Raw genomic sequence first — 19,122 nt, 5'->3', positions numbered from 1 at the left:
TTTAGGGCCAGCATCTCTCATTGTTTTAAAAGGCTTTGAATCAGGCCATTTAGGAAAAGCGTGGATATGACTAACAAAAAAAGAGGATGTCGGAATTGAAAAGGAAGATATAAGAATTTGGGAATCTATAGGGGAGGATGGGATGGGAAACAACTTTCTTAGCCCAGGAAAATTTTCAAGATTTCAAAAAAATTTCCCATCCCAAATCAGGACAAAAAGGTCAAAATGTCAAAAAAAATTCACAGAAAATCCTTTTTTTTTTTTGGTCTGGGTCCATGGAAACATTTTGTGTCAACATTTTCTAAATGTTTCTTTTTTATTTTGACTTTTTTTTACTATAATGAATTTAAATTTCAAAATGAAAAGTCATTTAGAACCAAAACATTGAATTTTCAGTTAAAAAAGGTCCCATTTTGACAATTTTAAAATGTTTTTTTCCCAATTTTTTTTGCGAAACAAGAAATTTGTCAAAACTGATGCTAGCAGTTTTGGTTTTGACGAATCAGCATTTTCCAATGGAAAAATGTGTAGTCAAAATATTCACAACTAGCACTACTTGTGGATGTATTATCAGCTGGAAGAATTAGATTTTGGAAGCTTTCTAGCCCTGCTATTTTATTTGTCTTGTTGAGCTCATCGATAGTTAACTATTTAAAATGGGGAAAGAAGGGAAGAGACAAAGTGCTCTAGGTTAAGGGACAAATCAGACATACTTTACAGCAGGGGTCAGCAACCTTTCAGAACTGGTGTGCTGAGTCTTCATTTATTCACTCTAATTTAAGGTTTCACGTGCCAGTAATACATTTTAACGTTTTTAGAAGGTCTCTTTCTATAAGTCTATAATATATAACTAAACTATTGTTGTATGTAAATTAAATAAGGTTTTTAAAATATTTAATAAGCTTCATTTAAAATTTAAATTAAAATGCAGAGCGCCCCCGGACCGGTGGCCAGGACCCGGACAGTGTGAGTGACACTGAAAATCAGCTCAAGTGCCACCTTCAGCACGCATGCTGTAGGTTGCCTACCCCTGCTTTAAAGCAATGTTTAGATATAGACAATTCATTTCTTGTCCCTTCTCCGTAATAGCATGAAAGACACCTGCAGAGTGCCGACTAGAACCTGCTTCCCACAGCTCCAACACACTCAAACTATTATAAAAACCTCTGTTGGTGGGAGCTGTTGGGTACTCAGCAGCTTTGAAAATCAGGTGACTTAAGTGACTTTTCAGCACTGTAAATGATTACAAGATAATTATCACTGCACAGGAGATAAACATCAAATTGCTTGATCTGTTATACATTATGCACTGTTTGCATCTCTTCAGTAAAAGAGAACTGTAAAAATAAAGATGGCATCAGACTAAACACTGCTGATTATGAGAGTTTGTGTCCAGGATACATGTATCCAAATAAAAGCTAATATCTACAGTGCCTCTCCTGGGGAGGGACACATACTCTGACAGCTGAAAGAACCAGTGGAGAAGGTTTACCTCGTGCAGCTTTCCGAGTGTCCCTATGTCCAGCCTGTCACTTTACCACAGCGAACAGGTCAGTAGAATGTGTTGGTTTGCCTGCGTCCTCAACTTCATTAGATTTATACAGCTATTCAAAGGACCCAACTATTTAATTTCTTGAATTCATTTTCTGCTGTAACTGAACTGGAGAAAGTATCTGTTGTAATTTCTCTTATGGAGAAAGCGTCTGAGATTTTTGCTCACCTGGGAAATCCCAATTTGGAAAAGTTTTCCCTTAACGTTTTGACATATTATTTTAAAAGAATAAGGCAAATGCTTCTCAGCATCTTCTGTTCCCTTTAGTAGTTTGCTTGTAATTTTCACCATTACAACACATTGTTGAAGAAGAAAATTTAAAAATCGATATGTGGAAAGGAGCTGCTACCATACAGTGAAAGCCAGTCAAAAACCAGAAAAATAATTGGGAAAACATTCAAAATTTTGAAATTGATTCTGTTTTTCAGGATAAAAATGAACCAATTTTTCACCTTTTGTGAAATATTTCATGATATTTTTGATTGAAATCATCACTGAAACTGTTGAGGAAATTTTTCATTTACTCAAAACTGTCAATTTTTTACTGCAAACTGGGTCTTCAGTAAATTCCTTTTTTTTTAAATAGAAAAGTTCAATAATGTCCATTTTGGGTGAAAACAATTATTTTTTGGGGGGAGGGGAAGAGAATTAAGTCCATTTTTCATCAATAAAACTTAGTTTGAAAAATTTCGACCAGATCTCTGGATAAGGGATACTTACAATTGCAAATGTCAGGTTCAATTTAAATCCTTCATTTTATAACGTATACATCCAAATTCTGGAGTGGATTGTAGTGATTTCTGATCTCTCTGCATTCTCCTGTTCCCTACAAAGCAGGCCCTGCTACATTCTGAATTGATATTTGGTGGTTCAGCAAGACCATCCTTATCAATAGTTGCTAAGGGGCCAAACCCTCTTTCTCAAAGAAACAAATCCTGTTCCTTTCTAGTGTGGTTCCATTGATTTCAGTGGGGATGTTCTCACAAATGAAGTATGATTTAGTCCTACTTCATTATAGAAAAAGGGAAACAAATCAAAACAATTGCTCACTTTTTAGAGCTCAGTGCTACCACTCAATGGGAGTATTGCCCAAGTAAGAACGACTGGATCAGAGCCTCAGGGTCTCTTCAGCAATATTGTTTTAAACACAGTTAGTTACAGTTTGCCTGTTGACAGCCCTTCAGATCAATGAGGGGGAGGGTCAAACAACTGGGGAAAGTCAAAATCCAAGTTTATAATAATGAGAAGCTAGGTACAACCTTAACTATGTAACGGGTTTCAGAGCAGCAGCCCTGTTAGCCTGTATCCACAAAAAGAACAGGAGTACTTGTGGCACCTTAGAGACTAACAAATTTATTTAAGCATAAGCTTTCATGGGCTACAGCTCACTTCATCGGATGCATAGAATGGAACATACAGTAAGAAGATATATATACAAACGGAGAACATGAAAAGGTGGAAGTTGCCATACCAATTCTATTAATAGCTCATCTTAATTAATTAGTCTCTTAGAAATGGTGTGGCAACTTCCACCTTTTCATGGTCTCTGTTTGTATATATATCTTCTTGCTATATGTTCCATTCTATGCATCCGATGAAGTGGGCTGTAGCCCACGAAAGCTTATGCTCAAATAAGTTTGTTAGTCTCTAAGGTGCCACCAGTACTCCTTAACTATGTAGTGACACTAGTACCTTCATTATCTGGTCACTGGGTCAGGTATATAAACCAGATTGATCATGTCACACTTTTAATTAGTAGGAATTAGACTCAGTAAACAATATGACTGACTGTTAATTTTAAGTTAGTTTAACCAACAAATAAGGTCTAACTTAATACTCTTAAATAGTAATCAGTGAACGATTTAACTTAAGCAGTGAAATATTTGTAACGTAGTAACAAATTTTACTTTAGGTTTTTATTTAACTTTACATGCCAGCAAGATATGGGAACAGCATAAAACTTACTAGTAAGGTAACTTTATCTAGACATCGTAATAGAGAATCGACTATAGCTGTCTGTAGTCTCAGGGATGTTTCAAACTTGAGAAGAATAAGGTAAAAATACAACTTTCAGTGTACCAACAGATCTAAAATTCAGTAATCCTGGTGCTGAGCACTCTACACATTATTTATAAAGCAAAAAGTGTCAGAGATAAACACAGCAAAAAATATCTCTAGGCCAGTTAACCATCACACAAGGAAAATATATCAATATTTCTTCTGGGTATTTCCTGCACTAATACTTCCTGATGATGATTATTGTATTCATCCGGGGGCCCCCCAGTGTTCTGTACTACAATCAGGACTGGAGCCCCACTGTGCTAGGTTTTGTGCAAATACAAAGTAAAAAATGACCCCCTCCATGAAGAATGTCCAATAATGAGCATTTTTTTATTGTGAATGATACAAATACCTCTTACTAGGATTCATTGCCTCCACAGAAGTCATTAAATCTCACAGGATGAATGTCAATCCAGTGTCAGGCCCACAAAATTTCCTTCAGTGCAGTCATATATCACTGGAAAAATCAGTGTGATAGAGGTTCATTGGGTACCTTCTCCTGATACACAGGTTAAACATTGGTGAGACAGCTCCTGCTGAGGAACAAGGAAAGAGTCCAGCTATTAAATAGTTATATTGTCTTTGGGAATAAAGGTCAGATCATTTTTTTTAGGGGGTGCTACAGCAAATAGTGTGCAGGAAGCAAAACTTGTTCTAAAAAGAATAGATGCTGTGAAAAGGAGACAAAGCATAGGGTCTAGGAAACACACATCTGTGAGTTTTAAAAGACTTGATCAAGGAATGATTAGGGTGAGATTCCTAAAGACTGCAAGGTTGGAAATAAAGTGTAGGACTCACGGAACAAACTAGAAACTACAAAGCACTGAATTAAACTGCATTAATGGAGGGAACCCTTGGAAAGTATCTTGAGGGGTGTGGTTGGAGAAGACCTTGTTTCGCTGAACAATAGCTAACATGGAATCATGCAGGAAGGTGGCCAAACTCACCTAACTCGCTGATATGCTTTGACTATACTAGTGCTATGGTAGGGGATATTCTGACGATAAATAATACTAGGATAGTCTATGAGCTTTCAAGAAAGTTCCACATCAGATTAGAGAAAGAGTTAAGCTAAGGTTAGAAACTGGAGGTGGAGTAAATATGGCGCTGAATAGAAAACCAGGACAAAGGGCAAAACTCACTCAGTGTGCCTTCATATAGTTACACATGGAAATAACTTGATCCAGAACACAGCTATAAATGATTTTTTTTCTATTTAATTCATAGATTTTTAAGGCCATAAGGGACCATTAGCTCATCTTGTCTGATCTTCTGAGTAACACAGGCCATAGAATTTCACCCAGTTACTTTTGTACTGAGTCTAAGAACTTCTGTTTGATTAAAGCATATCTTCCAGAAACTTGAAAAGGGTTCATGAATAGGAGGGGTGGGGAGACAGAAAACAATGTGCATACCTTGATAGGCCTTTAGGTCGCCACTGGTAAATGTTCTGACTGCAAGATCTGCAGGGCAGGGCCTGTGTTTTATTCCATGACGTAATGCTCTAGGTACACTTACAACACTCTCTGAGTACATCTACACTGCAGGTAGGAGCATGCTTCCCAGCTTAAATAGACAAACATATGCTAGCTCTGCTTGAGCTAACATGATAAAAATAGCAGTCTAGCCAGGAATAGCTCTGGCGCGTCACCAAGTATATACGCAGAGTGTCTGGATGGAGTTGCATTCAGGTGGCTATCCCAAGCTGGTGCCTTTACTCCCCGCAGCTACACTGCATGTGTTAACTTCAGCAGAGCTAGTATATGTCCATCTACCCGAGCTGGGAGCATGTAATGGACCCTGAGTGTTCATTATGTGCATACCATTTGGCAAAAGGATTGAAGCCAAGATCTCCACGTTTGTGATAATACTAAAGAGAGAGAAAGAGAGAAGGCACATACATCAAGGAAGAATGTAAATGGACTCCGAAGCATTTGGGATCATTACTGTGAATTCAGATGGGAGATGTAGTACAATGTAAGACAAATGTAGACCTATCTTACAGCAAAGAACCAAACTGGGGAATGTGGCCCTAAGCTAGCAAAGTGTTTAAGCATGTGTTTACTTTAAGAACCTGAATAGTCCCACTGAAGTTAACACTAATACACATGCTTAATGTTATGGAAATGCTTATGTGCTTTGCTGGATTGGGATCTATGTGATGAATGAGGTAGTCTTCTAGCACATTGACAGAGCCAGCTCCAGGCACCAGGTGCTTGGGGCAGGAAATCGGCGGCCAGTCCCTCAGTCCCTCTTTTCGTGTTTGAGCTGCTGCCGACATGCCACTGAAGAGGAAGAAACAGAGTGAAGGACCTGCCACCAAACTGCCACTGAAGAGAGTGGCTACCTCAACTTTTTTTTGTTTTTCTTTTTTCGCCGCTTGGGGCAGCAGAAAACCTGGAGCTGGCCCTGCACATTGATCAGGAAAAGTCTGTGCGGATGGTTGTGGAAACCTCTTGGAAAATATCAGCTAAGTACGTGCTACACACAGGAAAGTTAAAGAAGTCAGGGTAGTTTTAGCAGGTGGAGAATACAAAGTGTCACCATTCTTGGATACGGACATCAGTGCGTCTTAAATGACACTGACTGACTTCAATAAGAATTGTGAGTGATTAGCACCTCTAAAGAGCAGTACACGCCATGGGATATACAGATCCACAGCCATGAAGCTGCAAATAAGATCCAAGATTAATGCTGCAGACAGCTAATTTCTTAAGGACTTGGTGGTGCAAGATATAAATAAGCCAAATAAATGAATGGTTTTTCCAAACAGTGTGAGCCACTTTACAGACATTCTATTAAAAACTACAGATTGACCATGTTTATTAGAAGAGATTTGTACTGATCAATACACCAAACCAGAATTAGACTCTCTGTCTTCGCCTGTTTGTCAGACAACTTTCAGGATGATAACTGTTGTTTTTGTCTTTTCTTTTGTTTCAGGATCCACAACAACTATTCTATTTATTTTCTTACATGGTCTAAAACAACCTGACAAATCCTCTGCTACCATGAAGACTTTGCTTAAATTACAGAGTCTCAAATCCTTATGGATTCCCAAATCAAGTTGTAGGCTTTTCCATAAGCAGCCCAAGCTTCTTGCCCCAGAGCTGTTTTCACAGGATGAATCTATCAGGCAGGGTGAACAGCAAGTGCCTGAATACTTTAACTTTGCAAGTGATGTGCTGGATAAATGGTCTCAGATGGAAAAGGTAAAATCTCTGTCATTGGGCAGATTAGAGATTTTATTTCTTTTTGAATAACTATTTTTGTCATTTATTTAAAAGACATATCAGTTTCTGAAGATAATTTGCATTTGAAATGATCATGCTTCTCATGCTTTATCATTAGACGGGCTGGGTTCCTTGGGCTAAAACTTGTTCACTTTTCTCCCATCAAAGTCGTATTGAGACTCCTTGCATAGGTACAGCAGGAAGGTTAAGCAGGGCCAGCCCACAACTTTTGGCATGTGAGGCAAGGAGATCAAATGATGCCACCATTCCCCCTCACTTGGGCCAAAACTTTGAAAGGTCTCAGTTCTGCCTTCTTCCTGTTCTACTCCTCTCATGTACTGCTCAGCTATCTACCCCAATAAAGGAGAACTAACAACTTAAAATGTCTTGTTCAAAAGTTTTAAGTAACACTTAACTTTCAAACGCCTGACCAGCAAATGTAACTTTTCTTGTCTGCATTTTTATCTATTTGAATAATCAAAGTGGTGCTTTCCATGTCTTCTTGTTTGCAAAGATTTTAACTGATTCCTCAAGATTCACAGTCTGGGCCAGCTCATGCTCTATTGAGATGGTTGCAAGGCCGACCAGCCTCTCCTGTGTCATTGTGGAGAGTAGATGTGTTTTTATTAGCTTCAGCTTGGAAAAGCTGTGTTCTCCCCTGGCAAGGGGGGAGGGATAGCTCAGTGGTTTGAGCATTGGACTGCTAAACCCAGGGTTGTGAGTTTAATCCTTATGGGGGCCACCTAGGGAACTGGGGTAAAAATCTGTCTGGGGATTAGTCCTGCTTTGAGCAGGGAGTTGGACTAGATGACCTCCTGAGGTCCCTTCCAACCCTGATATTCTAACTGTTATAGGAAGTGTTAGAAGTATGTGCAGAGCAACAAAAGCATTTGAAAAGAGGGTGGTCATCTTATTTGTGCACATATATTCCAGAACAGCGTTGGGAGTTGATCCTGCTGAAATGTATCTTGAAAGGGCTTTCAGTTCATCACCTAAATCACTAGCATCAATATCGTGCATGTCATCATGTATCAGCACTGTCTCTAGTGCCCTGCATTGCTGGTGTAGGCCTTCTTCAGGTATAGCAAGGAGTTTTGGAATATCATACAACATCTCAAATATACTGCTGTGTTCCTTGAGCTGCGTGAAACGTTCTTCTACTGACTGTCTTGCACAATCTAGCACTTGGTTACAGAATTCAACTTTGAATTGTTGTTTGGGGTCTCTTATGGGATTATCCTGTGCCTTGTAAACAAAATGTCTTCTTCTTCGGTGACTCTTGTATTCTTGAATGGGTGGGAAAATAGCTTCACTGTGAAGGTCCTCTGCTAACTTTTGTGCACTGTTCAGAACGTTTTGAAATCTCTCATCTGACCAGTAAGACTGTAGGTATGACTTTGCTTTGTCCAGTTGTTCCATTACTCCAGATATATCAAGGTCAACACTTTGGAGTCTCTTGCTTACAACATTTATTTCAAACAGTATGTCATGCCACAACACTAAGCCACACAGAAATTTGAAGTTACGTATGTTTCTGGTGATTCCATTTCCCTCTGCAACTGTTCTCCCACGAACAGTTCCTGTCATAGCATTATCCTCCATAATGGCAACTATGGCTGCATCTGTCTTCCCAATTTGGTGTTTGATAGGCTTTATTGCCTTCACTCGACTTTCCCATCGTGTGGCACAGAGTGGTTTCAGTGTTAGAGAGGATGTTCCCAGATGTTGCTTCAAAATTTGCCATTGATGAGTTGATGCAGAGAAAAATGCAGCACAGCACTCCACCATCTCTGTGCATCTAGAGCACAGAGAATACATATGAACCAGCAGTAGACACAATTTTCTACACTCTGGGTCCTAGTGGTGCCCCCACACAGTCTGGCACCTGAGGTGGCTGCCTCAGTTCACCTCATGGTAAGGCCAGCCCTGTACTGAGAGCTAACAAACTACCTGTGCTCTGATGCCTATTTAAACCCTTTATTTACATAAGTGAAATAATAATGTCAAAGGTCCCATACAAAGTGACCTCATTTGACTGAGGGGGAAATCTTTCCCCAAGGCACAGCTATCTCTCTCCAGAATAGATTCTAATAATGCACAGATCATCATGGAGGAAGTCCTTACCATCAATTAGCTCCATTGCTCCTTTTTGTTCTGAGTCCATCATGAAGGAGACAGAATTGTTCTTCAGCATTCTCATGTCATTTCATTTCACCCTGTCTCTGTTACCATCATTTAATAGATTCCCCTGACTCTGTGCCCAGAAAATGAGGTGTGACAGGTAAAGCGTTTCATATCATCCGATGCATCGTAAGAGTGTTAATGCTGAGCATTAGAGACTTCAGGTGAAAGTCTGGGCAGGCTTTCAGACTCCTAGGGCTCAGAAAAAGTAAGATTACTGGAAGTAACTGGGGTTGATCCAAAGCTATGTGAGGTCAACAAGAGTTTTTCCAATGACTTCAATGGGCTTTGGATGATCCCCAATGTGCACGCCATGGGATATACAGATCCACAGCAAACTCATTGATAGATGCGCATCACAAGTTTGATTGGCATTTGAAATGATCATTTTTCTTTTAACCCCTTGTGCTGTTTTGTAGGATGGAAAGAGATCATCAAACCCAGCCTTCTGGTGGGTAAATGGAAGAGGAAATGAAGTGAGGTGGAGCTTTGAGGAGCTGGGATTCCACTCCCGAAAAGTGGCCAATGTCCTCTCTGATATATGTGGTCTGCAGAAGGGAGACAGAGTTATGCTGATTCTGCCCCGGATACCGGAATGGTGGCTGGTGAACGTGGCTTGTATGAGAACAGGTCAGTTTCAGATTGCTCAGATTGATAGCTAAAAAAAATGTTAAGAAAAGAAATGTATTAGTTTTCTTCTTTATGAAAAAAAACCAAACTATATACATTAATGAACTACTATACAGTTTTTGCCTACCAATATTGATTCAAATTACTTTTTGGTATAAGCTGGGGAATAATTTTGGGGTATGTTCCCACACAGAAAATGATCAAATTAAAAATGTCCTTTTAAAAAATAACCTTATTGCTCTTCCAGGGATCAGCCTTGTTTTAGGGACCTCTCAATTAACAGCTAAAGACATTTCGTATAGACTTCAGGCTTGTAAGGCCAAGTGTATCATTACCAATGATATGCTGGCATCCGCAGTGGACGCAGTTGCATCTGATTGCCAGTTTCTGAAAACCAAGTTAATTGTATCCGAAGGCAGAAGAGATGGGTGGCTGAACTTTAATGAACTATACAAGTAAGTAGGCATTAGCAGTGCTACAATAACAGAATAGAAAACGAGGCTTTCTCAAAAGTACATTGTATCCATTAGACACAGAGGCAGGCATTTTGCAACAGCCTTGCTGATGTTTCCAATTCGGACTTGGTTTTCCAACAGCAGTCTCTTTCCAGGTGGGTCCCTCCTCTCCTTACTTAATGGGCATTCTGTACATGAAATAGGGGCAGGAACTAGACCTAAGTTGTTTTTGTCTAATTTGGTCAAATGTGTCTATGGAATAATTGGCCCTTGGTGCTCATGTGGACATCTCCAAATCTCTTCCTTTTGAAAACTAGACTGGAAGTCTCACTGCAGAATTTCTTGCAGTATTTCTGTGCTTCCAAATTCTAGCCTGGTCAGCTAGATCACAAGAAAAACATTTCTAATAGTTGTTTGGAATTTCTGCGCCTATGTGGACCCAGGAAATACACGCAGTGTGATATTTTCTTTAAAGTTAATCCATTTTTTAAACTCTTGACATGTTTGGATTGAGTTTAGATCATATTTTGAACTTTTTTTTTTGAATGTGTTCACCCATAGGTAACTACCTGATTTATACCCGAATTCCTCACCTCCTTCTTAGCTTTCTGAGAATCACTGAAGTGCAAGTGATGATGTGGTATCCACATTTCCCAACTTGATTGTCCCACTAATATATCAATTTTTGCTTCCTACATGAAGCTTCCCTGGTGTCTTCTTTCTCTTTCTCCTCTAAGAAGACTCTACCATGCTGATGTCTCAATAACTTTTCTGTTGTTTAATTATATTAGCAGGATAGGATTTAATGCTGGATGAGAAATGCGACTAGAGTAAGGCAGGCTATCTGAAAGACAGTCAGGGTTCTCTCCAGGGAGAAGTAATATCCAAAGGACAAAGGAGGAGCTTCATCCTGGATGGGAAAGAGGGCAGTTGCAACAGCAAATCCACATTTGCATGTCAAAACCTCAGCAGATTGCACCTGTGTCCGTTTTAGCCACCATTATATTCTATATTTTAAATAATATAATTTTTTGAAATTATTTTTTAAAGAGCACAACCTGCTGAACACATCTGTGTTAAAACAAAGATTCAAGACCCAATGGTTATCTACTTTACTAGCGGAACCACAGGTTCTCCAAAAATGGCTGAACACTCCCAGGGCAGTCTTGGTTTTAGACCTGTCATAAGTGAAAGGTAAGGACTATGCCTCTGGTAGTTTTATAACATGGGGTCAAACTGAGTGTGAAGTGGAAAGCATGAGTCTGATTGGTGTATCTCAGTTATCTTGGTCAAAGGTCTGATTAAGAAGCACTGGGTAAGAAATATGCAATGTGTGGCTTCAATCCTCCTCCCTACTGATATCACTGGCAAAACTCCCCCTGTCTAAAAGGGAAGTGGGATCAGACCTTATCTTTCCATTTTGAATTAAGGAATGACTCCCAGCATTTCTTGAGAGGGATTCAGGTGACAACCTACAACTGGAGATAACTCTAGAAGCACAGCTCTTATAGATACCACATGCATGGGGCTACAGAGCATCTTGGGATTGGACAGCTGTGCAAAGGCAGGAAAACTCAAGGGGGAGAGACAACTCAGTGGTTTGAGCATTGGCCTGCTAAACCCAGGGTTGTGAGTTCAATCCTTAAGGGGGTCATTTAGGGATCTGGGGCAAAAATCTGTCCAGGGAGTGGTCCTGCTTTGAGCAAGGGGCTGGACTAGATGACCTCCTGAGGTTCCTTCCAACTCTGATCTTCTAGGACTCCATGACACAGATCACCTTTGCCCCCAGCACAATCACTGAGATCCATGAATTTAAAGAGTGGAATTTCCAGCCTCCTCTGTAGAATTCTCAATTTCTTCCTCTACCACCTTGTTTCCCCCCATGCAACAATGGAAGAACACAAAGGAAATTCACCCTGATTAAATTCAGAGTCCCCAGCTCTCCCACATGGGTTATTCCTGCAAAAAGAATGGAGCCCACAAGCTCATCATGAGGCAATACCCTTGTTAATGCTTAATGTATATACACCTAGTTAAAGTTCTTGATTTCTAGTTCCATTGTCTATTTAAAAAAAAAAAAGCTTTTCCGTAACCACTCTTTTCTCTTCATATCAGATACTGGCTGGATTTGACTCCTGAAGACATGATGTGGTGCTTATCAGATACAGGCTGGATAATAGCTTCGCTGGGGTCTGTTCTTGATCCATGGGTTTTCGGATCATGTGTCTTTGTACATAACCTTCCACAGGTTGAATCAACAACTATCCTAAATGTAAGAAAAAAAGCCATCCTGTAGATTTGTTGAAGTTTCCCCATGTGCAAGGTAGACCTGAAAACAAATCTTGAATTAACTGAGCAGCTCCTATTAGGATTTTTCACTTCAGGTCAATCAAAATATTTTGTTTAAATTTTGACCTTTTCTCAACTTCTTTTTCAAGTCAGGAAATTAGTCAAATGGACACAGGTTCAGTTTAGACAAATCAGTATTTTTGACAAAATAATGATTAGTTGAAAAACTAACTCTAATCCTGAGGTCATTACTTAATCTTTATTCATAGCATTCCAGAACATGAATGTAAAGTAACACTCAACAGCTGTAGTAACTAGTGACATTTCGGGGGGAAAGCCAAAAGAGAGCCAGAACGTTGGTACAGTCAATGAAGAGATAGTATTTGATAATATCAGTGATTACAGTAGTTTGAAACTGGAGAAGGAGCTCTCTCTACACTGGCTAAGGAGGAGGGTGAGATTGGGGAGTGGACTTCCCCTCTGTTTTTAGCAGAGAAGGGGGAACTTTCTCCCCCACACATTCTCCCAAACTCCCTTAGCTAATGTAATCTTTGCTGAAGTTCACATATAAACTTTGTTCCTCTTGCTGTTTTATTTCACTAGACTCTCTCCAGATTTCCCATCACCGCTATCTTTGGTGCTCCGACTTTGTTCCGCATGCTGGTGCAGCATGATCTTACCAGGTACTTCAGCAAAGAGAAGACTTACTAACAATACTCACCTGGATAAATTTTAATGAAGTCACAGTTCTAGGTGCTTGGCACAATATATTGAGTTTCATCCATATAACCAGCATCTTCTGAAAAGATAGTTATGAGAAATGCGTGGGTTTTTCATAGTTTCATTATGAAAGATAAAGGATACACAGGATTTTCCACTGTTTCTCTCCAAAATGTTGAGGTCAAAGCTGACATTCTTAGCAAAGCTCAAAGGGAAGGGCCGGCTCTTCCATTTAGGCAAACTAGATGGTTGCCTAGGGCACCAGGATTTGGGGGGGCGGCATTTTGCCGCTCTCGGCGGCAATTCGGCGGTGGAGGGTCCTTCCATACTCCGGGTCTTCAGCGGCAATTCTGCGGCAAGTCTTTCACTCGCTCCGGGACCCGCCGCTGAAGTGCCCCAAAGACCAGGAGCGCGGAAGGACCCCCGCCTAGGATGGCAAAAACCCTGGCTCCGCTCCTGTCAAAGGGGGTGAAGCCGAGTGCACCAAACCCAGAAACAGTGTTCTCATGAATCCATTTAGAGGTGCTCAGATTCCATGGTAATGGGTGACCTTCTGAAAACTTAAGTAGACTGAGCTGGTGTGTCAAGTTTTACACAGTGCTAACAACAGGGTCAAAAACACTAGTTAGTGCCATGATTTCAGTGCTGGGAATACAACCCTCCAAAGATGGTCCTTCTGCACATGCAGTAGCAGGACTCATGAGTAATCTTGTGTAGTAAACTGCTAAATGCTAGCAAAATTCTCTGCCATAAATTTCAGTTATCAAAGGATTTTGTTTTTCATACCTTAGCGATGTGTTTTTTCATAATGGCCCATTCATGTTACTGTAACTGAGTAGGAATGGGAGCTGATTTCAGTGGCATACTGTACAGAGTTTAGCACAGGCATGTGTCCTTGCCGAACCAGGAGCTAAAGTAGCTGAAATCTCTTCTGCTGATTTCTGTACTCGAGTGAATTTAGCTCTTTCAACCAAGAGCTTTCCATTATTGTTTGTTGTCGTTTGCAAGCCCTATAGCTGCTGTGCTTATCACCAATATCCACTGGAATCCAGTGACAGGCCCCTTTGCCCTCAATGGTCTTTCAGTGACTCTCATGATTTTTTAAATCCTTATTAAGTTACAAGTTCATGAGTCTGCAGCACTGTGTGAGTGGAGGGGAGCCACTCAACCCAGAAGTGATGGAGCAGTGGAAAAGGACAACTGGCCTGACTATCTGTGAAATGTATGGACAAACAGAAACAGTACGTTCAAATGGGTTAATAATGTGTTAGTTAGTTTTAATTTTGTTTGCTTTTTTGAGTTGTATGGTTAAAAAAAGCCAAAAGGAAACCATTTGTTACTTACTTGAAATGTCAAGGAAGAATCCATTAAAATACAGTAACGTATACATTCATGTTGATTTGAAAACATGGCTTTCTTGTAGAGATCAGGGAAAAGGTGGAGTTTTTTGTTTTTTCATCTTTCCGTAAAGATTTCTGAGAAAATCCTGAGTGAAGTGATAGGGAAGAAAGTGGATGTTGTTGCTAATATATAGGACTGGAGGTCAAGATAACTGGATTCTTTTACAGGTTATTTCACAGACTTGCTGTGTGACCTCATGCAAGTTACTCCACCGTCCCAATCTTTAAAATACTTGCCTAGCCCACAGGATTTTTGTAACCCTTAATTCATAGCAGTTTGGAATTGGAAGTGGAAAATTAACGACTATAGAACCTGACTGAATATATGTAATATTTCTGCAGAAATAAAATTCTCTTTTTACAGGGAATAATTTGTTCGGTTTTCAAAGGGATGAAGATTAAACCAGGATCAATGGGAAAGACAGCTCCCCTTTATGATGTTCAGGTTTGTTAATACAACTTTCTGTCTTATATCAGTTTAAGTTATTTGCTTTACTGAAGTATGTTTTTCTTCTTCTAGATCATAGATGAGAATGCTAATGTTCTGCCTCCTGGACAAGAAGGGGAAATTGCCATCAGAATCAAACCTAAAAGGCCACTTGGTCTTTTCTCTAAGTACATAGTAAGGAACGTGTTTTACCACTATAGGAAACCCCTATAATTCCATACTAGATACAAAGACCCAGATTTTCCTCAGATTTTATGCCTATTCACAAATCTCAAGGTATGCACTGGACTAACAGTCCTCCCAACTAAGGAGAATCTGAAGGAACTCTCTTCAAAGTAGAGGTGGGACCAGGTTAAAAGAATCTAGATCCAGATTTCAATCATCTCAACATTTGGAGGTGTTTGGATCTGGAGTTTTGGTTCAGCACCTTTTAAAACTGGGCTCTGAAAGTCAAGCTGAAGTTCCATCTAGCACGTCCTCACCAATGACCCTGACTGCACTGAGTATTATATGTGTAGTGTGCATTATTTGTGCATCTATAATGCACCTCCATGTGGATATAAATCTAAAGTTTTGAGCAGGTGATGAGGACATCTTGAAACCTGGACTTCCTTTCCTGACTGTGCCACCACCTTGCTGTGTGACATAGATAAATAAAAATATGTAAATAAAGGGTGTAGCAGAGCATGCCTCCCTATGTGTCCTGAAGAATTCAAGGAGGAATTTTGAAGCAGAATGCCCCCTGCGTCTCCTCCTCTACTATGGACTATATCTAATTCTGAACCTCTGTCTGAACCTTTCCCCACCAATGAGGTGGAGTTTATAATACCCACCTTTGCACAACTCTTTGAGATTCTATTACCAAAGGTGCTATTTAAAGACAAAGGATTGTTATTTATTTCTCTTTCATTGCTGTACATTAATATGCTATACAGGTCTGATCACTTTACAGTTGTGTGTAAAACAGGAGAATTTATGATTATACTACACTAAAGATTTTTAACTACACTCAAGATTTTAATTGTCATTTGTGAAATGTTCTCAGGATAACCCTGAGAAAACCGCTTCATCAGAACGTGGAAATTTTTTTATCACGGGGGACAGAGGGACTATGGATGAAGAAGGATATTTCTGGTTTCTTGGAAGATCTGATGATATCATCAATTCTTCAGGGTTAGTTTGTTTTACTGTTTTTTCAAGATTTCTGTATAGTTCTAGCATAATATAACAAGATTTATAAGAGAGAAACTGGTGATGAGTTTTTTGGCAAGAAGTAATTTACAAGGGGAATTACAAGAATTTGAATGAATCAGACATAGTCTTATTCTGGCAGCATGCTTCAATGACTAGTGCATTAGACTAGGACTCAGGAGAGCTGGATTCTATCCTTGGCTCTGCCACTGCCCTGCTGTGTAATCTTGGTCAAGTCAGTTCCTGCCTCTGTTTCTCCTGCCACCCTTTGTCTGTTGGAGGAGGGAGTTTTTTGCAGCACACCTAGCACAACATGGGTCTGATTTTGGTTGGGTCCTTAGGCAATAATCAGTTCTTTCATACCCCAGTACTGGTTAAAAGACCATATTCACAGCAGATTATAATTAAATACCTCCTTTTCCTCTCCTAGGTATCGTATTGGACCATCTGAAGTAGAGAATGCCTTGATAGAGCACCCGGCTGTAGTAGAATCTGCTGCTGTCAGCAGCCCAGACCCCCTCAGAGGCGAGGTAATGAGGTTGAGAGTGATGAGGAAAATATTTCATAGAGGCAAAACAGTTTGCGATTCACTGTACAAAGTGCAGCTGTTGCACAGCATCACGTCAGTGTGAACGGTCCTTTACCAGGGTGATAAACAGAAATCTATGTACATCCCTTTGCTCTATTTATTCATCTCCACAGTCTCTCCCCAAGAGATAATTATGGTGACAGACACTTTCTCATCAATAGACCTTCCTGCTACTAAGGGCTTGTCAAGACACCCAAGTTGTAACACTTTTTACAATACTGGTATACTTAAAGCAGTACAGCACCCTTTGTGTGGATGCAGTTATTGGTAGAAATGTGCTGATATCGGTACAGCTATTCCCATACTGAAAGGGGAATAAGCTATACTGGTACAGGGCAACTTTATACTGGTATAATTGTATCCATACTAGTGGTTACATTGAAAAAAAAAATCACACCCCACATCAGCATAGTTATACCAGGACAAAAACTGTGTGCAGACTAGGCGCAAGAGTGCCTTGAAAGCACAGTCCTGCCATTGTGGAGTGGAACTGTACTGCCTCAGTGTGAGTTGTGTGACCAGTGCATGCTCAGTGCTTCAGAGAAATCAAAGCTTCCTGAAGCTCCCACACAGCACAGTCACTGCAATCCCCCTTCCAGGTGCTCCTTCCTAAGCCCGACCAGCCCTGCTGCTTAGTGTGTGTGATGGGGGGAGCGAGGCCACGTCCATGCTTCCTAACCGGCATGGCCAGATTTGGAGATGGTGAGAGCACAAGCCAGGAGCAACCATTGTGATTGTGAGAACTACAATTGCATGTGACCCCCGCACTGCTGTGAAGGGCAGAGAGGACAGTCCATGGACCCCTCCTGTCACTTACCTGCCTACACACAGGCTGATCACAGGCTGGTGCTCAGTTTTAGAGACAGACTGGCTTCTTCACACATCTCTTAACTATCTTGTGCTCTGGGAGCGATATTGCTAACTGAGAACTAAATCTAAAAATATTTATAAATCGCTGGTGTCAGTTTGGTACTATTGATTTTACCCTGTAGGTGGTGAAAGCTTTTGTGGTCTTATCGCCTGCCTTTTCCTCATGTGACCTGGAAAAATTAAGACTTGAGTTGCAGGAGCATGTCAAGAAAGTCACCGCTCCATACAAATATCCCAGAAAGGCAAGTACCCCCAAGTGGTGATTTTAACATGGGATACGTCTCCTTCTTAAATCTCTCCAGAATGAACCATTCTGGGTTTACTTAGAACTACAAAGATTCCTTCACTCATCTAAAAGAGAGAGATCAAGATTTAGAGGGATCCTTTGGTTCAGGGAAACTTTCCTAAATCTCATTTATTTTTCTCTTTCATACATTTTTTATAAAATTGTTTGTTAATAAATGTGCCCCTGTACCTTTAAAAATATTCCTGGGCCAGGTAGAATGTCTTAGTTAGATATTCCCCATGTTCCAAACTAGGGGTAAAATCATCAGCTTGTTACTTAGCTTTTACCTACTCCTTACTCAGGAACACTCCAGTGATGTCAGTGGAAATTTGCCTGATTGAAAACTGATGAACAATTTGTCCCTTTGGCTTTGGAGTAAACATATTAGAGACAGCCCTGGAAGTATCCATCTTAGGTTTCTTACAAAACCCAGAGCATCTTGGGAAATCGTATGTGCAGTCAGTTAGGGCACGTCTACACGTACAGAACTGCAGTGGCACAGCTGTACCTATGCAGGCAGCTGTTTTGCTGCAGCGCATTAAGTGAAGACACTCTATGCTGACAGAAAAGAGCTCTCCCATCGGCATAATAAAAACACCTTCTTGAATGGCAGAAGCTATGTCGGTGGGAGGAGATCTCCTGCCAACATAACGCTGTGCACATGAGCACTTATGTTGGTTTAACTTATGTCACTCAGGAGGTGGTTTATTCACACCTCTGAGTGACATAAGTTATGCCGACAAGCTGTAGTGTAGACATAGTCTTAGTTAGTGCCTGATTCTGGAACCTGTCAGGCATGTAGCCCAGACTCATGTGAGTCCTCCCATTCTTCCACATGGGGTCAGAGCCATCAATGCAAAAAAAAAAAAATCCCAAAACATCACTGGAAGCATACTAAGTTGTTTTGTTTTTTTTATTAGATGGAATTCGTCCAAGAGCTCCCCAAGACAAACACCGGGAAAATCAAGAGGAATGAGTTAAGGAACAAAGAATGGGGGCGAAAGTAACATTGTTGAGAATTTAATATAGCTTCTTTCACTCCAATGTTGCCATGCAAGTTGTAACAGTTCTCAGGGTACCCCGAAGTGTGTTACCTTGTTCTCTTCCTCCTTCCCCCCATACTTCCAGCGAGAGAGAGACTTGCTGATGCCTAACCAGTCTGTTAATCACCCAAACAATCTCCTCAGGGCAATGCAAGTTCTCATTTTTCTTTGCAG

The 19,122-nt window shown here is 40.4% G+C and overlaps 1 protein-coding gene across 1 annotated transcript; it reads left to right on the top strand.

The window, feature by feature from the left end:
• Positions 1 to 6,624: 6,624 nt before the first annotated feature.
• LOC127058522 (acyl-coenzyme A synthetase ACSM4, mitochondrial-like) lies at positions 6,625 to 18,912 on the top strand. The gene is made up of 13 exons (XM_050968650.1): positions 6,625 to 6,825; positions 9,447 to 9,657; positions 9,905 to 10,112; positions 11,163 to 11,306; positions 12,228 to 12,384; positions 13,005 to 13,084; positions 14,239 to 14,362; positions 14,886 to 14,966; positions 15,042 to 15,143; positions 16,015 to 16,142; positions 16,591 to 16,690; positions 17,742 to 17,861; positions 18,826 to 18,912. Exons 1-13 carry the CDS (start codon positions 6,625 to 6,627, stop codon positions 18,910 to 18,912), a joined length of 1,743 nt encoding a protein of 580 aa, XP_050824607.1.
• Positions 18,913 to 19,122: the final 210 nt, after the last annotated feature.

Source organism: Gopherus flavomarginatus, chromosome 9, assembly GCF_025201925.1.
Source record: "Gopherus flavomarginatus isolate rGopFla2 chromosome 9, rGopFla2.mat.asm, whole genome shotgun sequence".
Taxonomy (NCBI): Eukaryota; Metazoa; Chordata; order Testudines; family Testudinidae; genus Gopherus; species Gopherus flavomarginatus.
The sequence above is the reverse complement of the archived record's forward strand: the minus strand, read 5'-3'. Positions and strand labels throughout refer to the sequence as shown.